General features: G+C 33.0%; 1 protein-coding gene across 1 annotated transcript; it reads left to right on the forward strand.

The window, feature by feature from the left end:
• The first annotated feature begins 11,797 nt into the window (after positions 1-11,797).
• On the forward strand, positions 11,798-12,394 carry LOC106302386 (uncharacterized mitochondrial protein AtMg00810-like). The gene has a single exon (XM_013738903.1). The coding sequence runs from the start codon at positions 11,798-11,800 to the stop codon at positions 12,392-12,394; it is 597 nt and encodes a 198-aa protein (XP_013594357.1).
• Positions 12,395-12,645: the final 251 nt, after the last annotated feature.

The raw sequence follows: 12,645 nt of genomic DNA on the forward strand, positions 1-12,645 counted from the left end.
CGAGAATGTCGATGTATCCGATTGATGTATTTGTTTTTAATAAGATTGATTTTCAGACTTAATGCATGTGATTTGATGGATTTAATCATGAAAAACTATTTATATAATTTGATTTTGGGTAAGGTAATGCGATTTTGTATTAGAAATAAGAGATTGAGATTATAAGTTAAGGAATTGTGGTTTTAGAATTTGGGGTTTGGAATGGAAAGAATAGATTGAGGTTAAAGGGAAGATGGGTTTGGGGTTTGGAATATATGAAGTAGAAGATAAGGAAGATGGGGTTGGGGTTTCAGATTTTAGGTATTTAAACATAATCCTCGTAATTTCCTTCAAAAATAACGAAGAAATAACGACAAAATTAAAAAAATAAAGAACGGGGGAGTCGTTAATTCCACGTAAGCCGTATTCGTCGTAAAAAACTCGTAATAAGAAAACGCGGGTCTCGCTCATTCCTCGTAAATGAAAAAGCGGGCCTCGCTAATTCTTCGTAAATGAACGACCAATTAGGGACTACCGTTGTAATATTTGAAAAAGGAAGAGAAGAAAGATACTGAAATCATAGGTGGAAAGAAACAAGGCGAGACCTACGTAAGTCTAGCCTTGTCTCCGCCCACATGTGTTCCAGTATTTTCTTCTCCTTCCTTTTTTTCAAATCTTTCTAATTTGAGAAACAAAATGGTGAGTAATTATCTCTGATTTGAGAAGCAAATTGGTGAGTTTATCTTTGATTTGAGAAGCAAACGGGTGAGTATTCATAGGAAATTTCGAAAGGTTTTATGACCAATTAGCTTCGTCTCGTTCCTCGTAAATAAAAAAGCGGGCCTCGCTAATTCCTCATAAATGAACGAGGACGTTACGAAGACCCCAAACACGGGCCTCGCGAGTTCCTCGTTAAAGGGAAGATGGGTTTGGGGTTTGGAATATATGAAGTAGAAGTAAGGAAGATGGGGTTTGGGGTTTCAGATTTTATGGATTTAAACATAATCCTCGCTATTTCCTCGTAAACTAACGAGGAGCTTACGACGAATCCTAAAAAAATAAAGAACGCAGGACTCGTTAATTCCACGTAAGCACAATTCGTCGGAAAGACCTCGTGATAGGAAAACACGGGCCTCACTAATTCCTCGTAAATAAAAACGCGGGCCTCGCTAATTCCTCGTTAATCAACGAGGACATTACAAGGAAACAAAACGCGGGCCTCGCTAATTCCTCGTAAAGAAAAACACGGGCTTCGCTAGTTCCTCGTAACTTTACGAGGAAATTACGACGATTACTAATTTCTTATATATACACGTGAGCTTCTCACTTCCATTTAGTCACCACTTCCTCTCTATTTCGAAGCAATGGTACGTACTCTCTCTATTTCCTCTCTAATTTGATTAGTTTAGGGTAGATTAGGTGGTTAGTGTAGGGAATTTAGATAGGTTTACTGATTTTATGTTAATTAGTGTTGATTATGAGGTTAATGTAGGGAATTTAGCTAGATTTATAGAATTTGTTATTTATAGAATTTGTTAATTACTGTTGATGTTAATTTTAAAAATTAAATTTTTTTCCAGACGGTTCGAAAGAACAGACTTACCCCCCATTACAGAAAGATGTTCAGTAAGCCTGGTAGTCGTTTAGACCCGTCTTCTTCAGCTCCCGGTTCTTCTTCAGATCACGGTTCTTCGGGTCCGGAGACTGTCCCCGAGACTCAGCCTTCTCAGAGAGTCTCTCGGTTGCCTTCTTCTAGTGCACTATCGGTTCCTCATGTGCCTCCTCCGATGGCTCCTCCGATGATGCCTCCTCATGTGCCTCCTCCGATGGCTCCTCCGATGCCCACCGAGATTCATCCTGATTTGATGGTGCCTCCGAGTGCTCCTTACTCGCTGTACACTGTCGAGGACCTTCTCGGTCAGCTAGGCAGAGAAGGTTTACCAGTCATAGACCCCGACCGACCAGACGGAACTTTGTGGTATGTTACATTAATTATTTTTTTTAATTCTTTTAAAATTCTTGTATAACATTAATAAATAATTTATACTTTAAATTTGTTTTTTTTTCAGGTTTGGGGTTGACGGATGTCTTGCATCGGACGTAACCGACACGATCAAAGGTTACTTCTCCATGGCACATCCGAACTGGAAAAAGACGCCGATCTACGTCAAAAAGACGTGGTTCAAAATTTTCTCTGTAAGTTACTATTGATTAATTATATATACTTTAATTTTTTCATGATTTATATACTTTTTTTTAAAAAAACTAATTATTAATTTAATTTTTTTTTACAGCAAAAATATCATTTCAAACTTTCTTAAATGTTTTCTAGGCCAAAGAGACGGGACAACTCCCGTCTCTTTTGCAACTTTACGAGAGGACCCATAAGAACAAGGCGGGCCAATTTCTAGATGGCAAGTCCGAGCAAATCTTCAACGACTTGGTTGCTCGGGTTGACGACCACCAGACCCAGCTGACCCAGCAGTCCACCGACGGATTACCCGTCACCTTATCCACACTTGAAGTGGACAAGATTTAATTTTAATTTTTTTTATTATTCATTTAATTTAACTTTAAATTTTACTAACAATATTTATATTTTGTTTATAAGGTTGTCCGTTTATTTTTTGTTTCTAAGGTTGTCCCTAAGAAAAATGGACGTACGTTGGGGATTGGTTCCGTCAACGATGTTCCGAGAGCGACATCGTCTTATGGTCAGAGACGGGATGAGGAAGTCACTGAGCTGCATAACGAGTTAGTCTCGACAAAAGCTGCGTTCACAGCTCGTATGGGTAGAGTCGAGGGCTTCTTGGACGTTATAGCGGCCACAAATCCGGAATGAGAGTCCATGGTGAGGAACATGCGACAACAACATCCCATTCCAGACGAGTCATCCGGCACACATAACGAGGCGGAGTGAGGAATTCTACCACGTGATGAACGACCCTTATTTCTTTTTTTTTCGGTTGTTGTATTATAAATTCAAAACTTATTTATATATAACATATTTCCATATTGATTTTTATTTTAAATTATAATTTTATTAATAAATTAAATAATTTTAATTTTTTTTTAATTATATTTTTAAATTCTGTAAAATAAAAAAACGAAGTAAATTCGTAGTTAAATTACGACTTATTGACGTGGAAAGTTTACGAGGAAATGACGAGGAAGGTTAAACGAGTATTTTACGAGGAAATACTTTCGAGGTATTTACGAGGAAATATAGCGACCTTCTTACGTGGAATGATTACGTGGTCTTTACGACGAAATGATATACTTCGTCTTTACGACGAAATGTTTTCCTCGCTGCGTTACGACGAATTGGCGAGGAAATATGCGTTACGATGAACGAGTAACGACGAAACATGTTTCCTCGCTAATTCCTCGTAAAGCCTCTTTTACGACGAACTCACGAGGAACACCGCCGTCGTTAATCTCATGTTTTCTTGTAGTGATGTATATGTATAGTATACTTTTAATATGAATATTTATTAAATGAGGTTTCTACTCATATGATTTTTTGATTATTTGCATATTTGTGTAACAAAATTTTATACCAACGATTTTTTTTTTAATGTGGAATGTTTTGTGGTTTCAATAATTTATAATCATTTAAAAAAAACATTGAAGATTTCAAAATTAAAATATTAACTTTTCAATAAATGTTCAACGCAGATATCAAAATATAAGTATGTATTTTCATATGATGTATAGTTTAATTTAAACGATATGAAATATATATATATATATAGATTATGTGAAACTTTTAACATTTTTAGTAATTTATACTCGTTTTGAAAAATTCAAAATACGACATATAAAAAAAAATTAAATTTTTATTATATAATTAATGTAATTGTGTAATTTATTTCAATAATAAATAATTAAACAAAAATGATAGAAAATATACAAATTGTTAGCAAATCTTTATTATTTAAAATTATTAATTGCCGTAGATATCTTAATCATATTAGGTAATTCGTATGTTTTATTTAAAGAAAAAATATATAATAATTTCAATTTGATAAATAAATGGTCCATAATGGACATCTTAATATATAGAGCTTGGTTTTTCAAAGTTGCTAATTAACATGATTGTGACACATGGCAGTTATATATTTTAAGATTGTGACATGTATTAATTATCTCATAATTAAATATATATATACACTAAGATATTAACAAAAAATTTTTTTTATTAAAAAGTAATTTTAAATATTATTTAGTAGTAATTTTCCCTTTTTAAAATTCTAATCAAAAGATAATTGCAAAATATTATTTGATAATAGTTTCCCTTCTAATATTGTGACATGTGTTTAAATATATATGTTTAATGTATATATAATAAAATAATAAAAATGAATTTTGAAAAAAACTAATTTTAAAAATTATTTAATATTAAAAAAAAAATTTAAAAAATATTTAGTAGTAATTTTTTTAGAAAGTTTCTTTTTTCAAAATTGAAAAAAAAAGATTTGAAAACAATTTTAATATAATTTTCCTTTTCTAAAATTTTAATAAAAATATAATCATAAAATATTATATTAAGCTTGGTTATTCAAAATTACTAATTAACATGATTGTGACAGATGTCAGTTATATATTTAAAAATGTGATATGTATTGAACTATCTCATAATCAAAAATATATATACTAAAATAATGAAAATGATTTTTCTTATAAATTAATTATAAATATTATTTAATAGTCTTATTATTATTATTATCTTATTATATAAAACTTAGTTTTTCAAAGTTGTTAATTAACATGATTGTGACACATGTCAGTTATATATTTAAAAAAATGATATGTGTTAAAATATCTCATAATCAAAAATATGTATACTAAAATAATAAAAACAGTTTTTCTTAAAAATTAATTATAATAGTCTTATTATTATTAAGTTTTTTTATTATAATGTTTATTTCCTTTAAATATATTGACATGGTTAAAATCTCTCATGATTAACTATATATATATTATAAGATAATAAAAACGAATCTTTAAAATTATTTAATAGTAAGAATTAATTTCAAAAGTTATTTAATAGTAGCTGTTTCTAGAAAATTTCCTTTTTAATAGATAATTAACAAGAAAAATTATAAAAATATTAGTAATATTGAGTTAAACGAATTTAGTAACAATAATGAGAATTGTAAAATTACTCTTATTATTTTCTTATAAATAATAATAATAGTTTTTTTGATAAACATGGTAGTAACAATTATTTAATTAACAAGAAAAATTCTAAAAATATTTGCGATATTGAAAAAAACGAATTTAGTAACAATCATGAGAATTGTAAGAGTACTCTTATTATTTTCTTTGAAAAAACCTAAACTTTAAATAAATAATATTACTTTTTTAAACGTCTAATTAAAAGAAAATTGTAAAAATACTCTTATTATTTTCTTATAAGTTACTAACTTTACTTTTTAATAGATAAATATATGTTAAGAAATTATGACAAAAAATAGCTACAAATATTTCACATTTCTATATAGGTTTAAGCTTCAACATATTTTTTTTTACAAAACACAATAGTATTTACTTGAAAAGTATTACATGAGTATTTTCTTTTAATTTCTTGATACAATTCAACTTCTTATTATCCTTATTACATCTTATGATGCTAACATAACTTTTAATTTTGATGTTGTTGTCGTACATGATTTTGTATGAATATGTGTTTGTATGTATAAGAAATAATATATAAATAACTAAACATAATTTTTTCTATTAAAAATAAAATAGTTGTATAAAACCTAAAGGAAAAACTAATTATAAAATATTTAATTTCCTTTTTAAAATTCTAAATAAAATTAAAAAATTAAAAAATAATCTTATTTTTCTTATAATTAACTAATTTTACTTTTTTAATAATTTTGTGTTAAAAAATATAAACCAAAATTAACTTCAAATATTTCACCTGATATGATTGTAACATGTGTCAATTAAAAAAAATAAATTGTGAATGTGTTAATAAAAACTGCCATCATGTGAAAATAATTTCTTCTTTTCCTAAAATCCTAAATAAAAGAGATTCCAAAAAAAAACTTTATTTTCTAATCTTAAACATTTAATATTTTTTTATTTTTATTTTAAATCATGACCAGGGAGAATTGTAAGATTTTATTTAATACTTGCCAAGATGATCGAGAAGACGATTAGGCAACGGGTTCTTTCTACACGATATTATGAGAAGAAAGGGTTGTTGGGATTGTTGCAGCTATGGTTTAGTATTCGGATTGAACCCAATTAAGGTTCAGAATAGCAAATAAGTCTCCCTTTTAGCATTCATTTGTACATAACTATTCTTTTCCCATGATGATCAATAAATTTAACATTTCATCAAAAAAAAAAATTATTTAATAGCAATTTTTACTTAAAAATTAATGATAAACATGATAGTAACAATTATTTAATTAACAAGAAAATTGTAAAAATATTAGTGATATTGTAAGAAAAGAATTTTGACAATGGCAACTTTTAAAAATAGTTAATATTAACTGAAAATAATTATTTGATAGAAATTTTATTTTTCTAAATCCTAGACAAAATATAATTGTAAAAGATTATGTAATATTAATTTTCTTTTCTAAAATCCTAAAAAACTATACAAAGAATATTTGATAGTTTTTTCATTTTTCATAGAAAAAAATCCTAAACAAAATAAATTTGTATCATATTTTTAAGTTCCAACCAAAAGAGAATTGTAAAAATTTATTTTAAATTTTTTTAAGACAGTATTTGATTATGAACATGATACTAAAAATTATTTAATTAACAAAATAAGTGTAAAATTAGTATTGATATGAATTGTAAATATAGTAATTTTAAAATTATTTATTAATAACTAAAAATAATTATTTGATAGCAATTTCTTTTTTTCTAAAATTCTGAAAAGAAGATAATTGTAATAGGTTATATGACAGTTATTTTCATTTTTTCTAAAATCTTAAACAAAATTGTAAAAGAGTTTTTAATATTATTTTATTTTTTTAATTGTAAATAAAATGGAGACTTATAAAATAGAATGTTTTTCTTTTTTAAAAAATCCTAACAAAATAAAATTTTAAAGAATTATTTAATAAAGTATTAAATTAGTACATAAGAACATGTATAATGTTGCCATTGCCTCGATTGGTGTATTTGACTTTCATTTCTTTTTACTTTTCATTTAATTTTTTATTTCGGGTTGTGTTCATTTTAAACGTTTAGGTATAGTATTTTTTCTAATCATAAGTACAAAGTTTATAACAATTCATCTATGCACCATGATTATAAAATACAAATATTAACTTGAACTTATGTGTGAAAACGGGTTTTAATTATATAATAAACCTCAAACAACATATGCAAAAAACAATCATAAAAATATTATAAAATGATTTATTATTTTATGGTTTTTATTAAATTAAAACATCAAACAAAACCCGTTGCAACGCAACAGGCTCATATCTTGTACTATATAATATAACATTCCTTACCAATTTAATTTTGGACTAACAAAATTCTCAATTGATTCTCAAGCCGCCGCGTAAGCAAAATTAACATTTCAATTACGTGACAAATCAGCAGGACATTTTTTAATTAATACAAACTATATGTTATAATTTTTTTAATGTTTGTCTGTTAATATAGGGGATTAGATCATATAGATCTACATGACATGATTCATAATGCGTTAAAATATTTTAGCTTGTGTTTATAATGTTTGCATGCGCTTCTCGAGTCTGTAAGTTATTATTGTCATGTCATTTCAAGTTAAAAATAGTTTAGGATGAGGTACGGTCTGGAACGTAATTGGGCACAAAAGGTAAGAAGACCAAAAAGGACTTGAGGAATGGTCGTTCCAAGAGGACCAAATAGTCTATGCAGTAGAGAAGTTGAATAAATTCTCGAGAAAAAAATCTGTTTATCCTTCCCAAAACTGATAGATCAAACCATAAAGGGGTAAACATAACTTATATGATTTCCCTATCTTTATGGGACTAGATATATATGTAACCTTTATCTATCTAGATTAGGAACTTCACATGTTGTATAACTACACACCTTCTTGTATGAATAAGATCACGCTTTCGCAATATATTTCATATCAGAGCTATAAGATTCTGACCTAATTTTTAAACACATACTTCTAAAACTACTACTACTATGGGCGATGATAATACCTCATCATCAGCCGATACTATTACAGCGACAACACCAGCTATCAATGCTGCGTCACCTTACCATCTAAATCACTCGGATAATCCAGGGGATCTCATAACCTCTGTCTTGCTCAGCAACGAGAATTAGTCGGAATGGGCTACAGAACTTCGCAACTCTTTGCAAGCAAAGCAGAAAACCGGCTTCATTGACGGGACAATACCGAAACCTGAATCTGAGCCGGATCTCTATCAATGGTTGGCTGCAAATTCAATGATCGTTGGATGGATCAGAACGTCAATAGACACTAAGGTTCGTTCGACAGTCACGTTTGTACCTGAGGCACATAATCTTTGGGAAACTCTTCGTCTACGCTTTTCTGTTCGAAACGGAACTAGGGTTCATCAACTGCAAGATGAGATTACAAATTGCAAACAAGATGGACAATCAGTTCTGGATTATTATGGAAGACTTACTAAATTATGGGAAGAGCTACAAAATCTCAAAATAAGTCGACCATGCACGTGTGCTGCAGCAGCTGATATAGAAAAAGACCGTGAGGATTCTCGCGTTCATAAATTCTTATTTGGTCTTGACGATGCACGATTTGCTTCAATCTGATCACCAATAACGGATGAGGAGCCTCTACCAGACATTAATGTTGTCTACTCTCGTGTGATTCGTGAGGAACAAAATTTGGTTTCAACCAAAGCAAAAGAAAATTTGGTTTCAACCAAAGAAAAAGAACTCCGATCTGATGCTATTTGGTTTCTCTGCTAAGACGGAGCCTACTTCTACTTCTACTACAACTACGGAAACTGCAAGCTATCGTTCTCGGGATCCTATGCGTTCTTGCACTCATTATGGACGAAAAGGACATGAGGTCTCCGAATTTTTCTTACTTCACGGGTATCCTTTGTGGTATCAGGAACAATATCAACGCTCCAACAACACTTCACCGGCACAAGGTTTTCGAGGAGGAAGAGAAGGACGATCAGGTGGAAGAGGACGTGGTCGTGCTTCACACACAACGGCGTCCATGAACAATGACTCGATTGCCTCGTTGAATTCTCTACACCAGAATCAACAATCCAATCTTTCCTCGGAACGGTTATCGGGTAAAAAAAAATATTACTGATGCTATTATTGATACATGCGCTTCTCACCATATGACTGGTGATCTATCCTTATTACATGACGTCTCTGACATACAACCATCATCAGTGACATTCCCGAATGGACAGAGATCAAAAGCTACTAAATATGGAAAGCTGCGACTAAGCGAAGATTACGTTTTGCAAGATGTCCTATTTGTGTCTGATTTCAACTGCACTTTAATTTTGGTTTCCACACTACTAAAACAAACTGGTTGTATTGCAATATTCACTGATACGTTGTGTGTTTTACATGATCATTTTTCGAGGACTCTGACTAGAGCAGGTGAAGAGCGTGAGGGGGTTTACTGTTTTACGAGGGTCAAAGTCGCACGGGTTAATGCAGCATCAACGTCGAAATATTTGTCTATGGTACTATGGCATCATCGTCTCGGACACCCATCTTACAAAGTGCTTTCTACTCTACCGGTGTTGGATAATTTTAAAATAGATTCTAGTGATTTTAGTCAGTGTGATATTTGTTTTCGAGCTAAGCAAACACGGAAAGTTTTTCCTGAGAGTTTTAATAAAGCTGATGCACCGTTTTCACTTATTCATTGTGATGTCTGGGGACCATATCGTGCTACTTCTTCATCTGGTGCAAAATACTTCTTAACCATTGTTGATGACTATTCTAGAGCAGTATGGACATACCTAATGTTGGAAAAGACAGAAGTCTCTACACTGCTCAAAAATTTCTGTGCCATGACCAAAAAACAGTTTGGTCATTGTGTTAAGGCGGTACGGTCGGATAATGGGACTGAGTTCATGGTGCTCAAACCGTATTTTGTAGAGAATGGCATTCATCTTCAGACTTCATGCGTTGACACACCACAACAGAATGGACTGGTGGAACGCAAGCATAGACATATACTTAACATAGCATGGGCTTGTCTATTTCAAGCTAAACTACCTATTGATTTTTGGGGCGAGAGTATCATGACTGCTGCTCATATTATCAACCGGACACCATCATCAGTTTTGGAAGGAAAAATGCCTTACGAACTTCTACATGGAAAAGCACAGGCGTTTGATCTATTGCAAGTTTTTGGGTGCCTTTGCTATGCTCATCGACGAGCAAGGGATAAAGATAATTTTGGAGACAGAAGTTGCAAGTGCATCTTCGTCGGATATCCATTTGGAACTAAGGGTTGGAAGCTATTTGACATCGAGCGCAATTAGTTATTCATCAGTCGAGATGTTACTTTCTTTGAGGATACGTTTCCTGGCATAAGCGATGATGCATCATATTTTCACACCCAATACTACAAATCAACACACCTAGTGATGATTGGCTTGAACCAACTTCTATATCAAGGGGGAGTATGACTACTATACCTTCACAAACCACTAACCCCGCGTCCTTTTCGACTCCACCAGTGGTTGCGTCTCCTTCAACTACTACTCAAGCCAATCCACCAGTGGTTTCGTCTCCTTCAACTACTACTCAAGCCAATCCACCAGTGGTTGCGTCTCCGATATTACCAATTGAGTCGTTGCCTGCGACTGATGATTTGGCTGAAGTACCATCTTCTCCTCCAACAGCAATTACTTCATCTTCGCCTGAGCTTGATAAATCTCTAACTGCGACCTCTACTCCAGGGTTACTAGAGGTTCTTGGTCGAGGGCAACATACTAAGAAACCCTCCATTCTACTAAAGAACTTCGTTACTAATACGGCTCACACTACAAACCCCTCTCACGCTCACTCACTCTCTGATCTTGACTCCTCACCAACGTTCTCAGGTAATTCACTGTATCCTATTGCTAATTATCTAACAACCTCTGTGTTTACTAAAAAGCATCAGGCCTTTCTCGCCACTATTACCACGGAAGTGGTCCCAAAGACGTAATATGAAGCTGTCCGAGATCCTCGGTTTAATGGAGCAACGAAAACAGAAATCACTGCACTGGAAACACAACACACTTGGGACGTTACTGATCTGCCTCCAGGGAAAAAGACTATAGGATGCAGATGGCTATACTCAAACAAGTACAATGCCGATGGTACCGTCGAGTGTCCTAAAGCTCGACTAGTTGCGCTTGGTAACAGGCAGAAAGAGGGATTTAACTGCAAGGATACATTTGCACCTGTCGCCAAGATGAATACGGTCAGATTCCTTCTTGCAGTCTCAGCAGCTCAACGCTGGGAATCTCAACTCTGGGACGTCCATCAAATGGACGTACACAATGCTTTTCTACATGGTGACTCGGAAGAAGAAATATATATGCAACTACCACCAGGTTTCAAATCCGAAAACCCTAATCAAGTAGGCCGCCTACGGAAGTCTCTATATGGCCTAAAACAGGCACCGAGGTGCTGGTTTGCTAAACTAAGCAAGGCACTTCTTGCATTTGGCTTTGAGCAAATCCAGGAAGATTACTCTCTATTCTCTTACGTCAACAACAACAAGAATATGTCTCCATATCTTAGTATATTTCGATGACTTTATTATTGCTGGGAATGATATTTCAATTATTCAACGGTTTAAGAACTATCTACATAAATGCTTCAAGATGAAAGATCTAGGAAAGCTAAAATATTTTCTGGGGTTGGAAATTGCTCGCGGTCCAGAGGGTATCTTTGTGTACAGCAAAAGTATGCATTGGATATCATTACGGAGTGTGGACTGTTGGGTGCTAAACCATCTCCAACACCTACTGAACTGAACCATAAACTTGTCATGGCCGATAAGACGAACTCTCATATGCTTCTGACGGATCCTAGTAAGTACCGTAGACTCGTCGGTCAGCTCATCTATCTCACGTTCTCTCGACCAGACTTGAGCTACATTATCCAAATACTGTCGCAATTCATGCAGAAACCACTTGAGGGTCATTGGTCAGCAGCATTACGTGTTGTTCGTTATTTAAAAGGTACGTCTGATCAAGGGATTATGCTGTGGTCGAAATGTGACTTGCAGATCACGGCTTATTGCGATGCTGATTGGCCTTCATGTTCTTCTACTAGGGTTCTCTTAGTGCTTATGTTGTTTTTCTTGGAGACTCATTGGTTTCATGGAAGACAAAGAAGCAGAGAACGGTGGCTCGATCCTTGGCTGAAGCCGAATATAGGGCCATGGCTGATACGACTTGCGAATTGAAATGGCTGAAGAGGTTACTTGGTATGCTTGGCTTCACGCATAAGGCGCCTATACGGATGCATTGTGATAGTAAGTCAGCAATTCACATAGCTACGAATCCTGTCTTTCACGAGCGTACGAAGCATGTTGAGAATGATTGTCATACGACTTGAGATGCAGTTAAAGCCAAATTTTTACCAAAGCTCTTCCTACACCAACATTTCAGTACTTTCTGTCCAAGTTAGGCATTCAGAATACTTCATTGCCAACTT

Source organism: Brassica oleracea, chromosome C7 (genome assembly GCF_000695525.1).
Source record: "Brassica oleracea var. oleracea cultivar TO1000 chromosome C7, BOL, whole genome shotgun sequence".
NCBI classification, from domain to species: Eukaryota; Viridiplantae; Streptophyta; class Magnoliopsida; order Brassicales; family Brassicaceae; genus Brassica; species Brassica oleracea.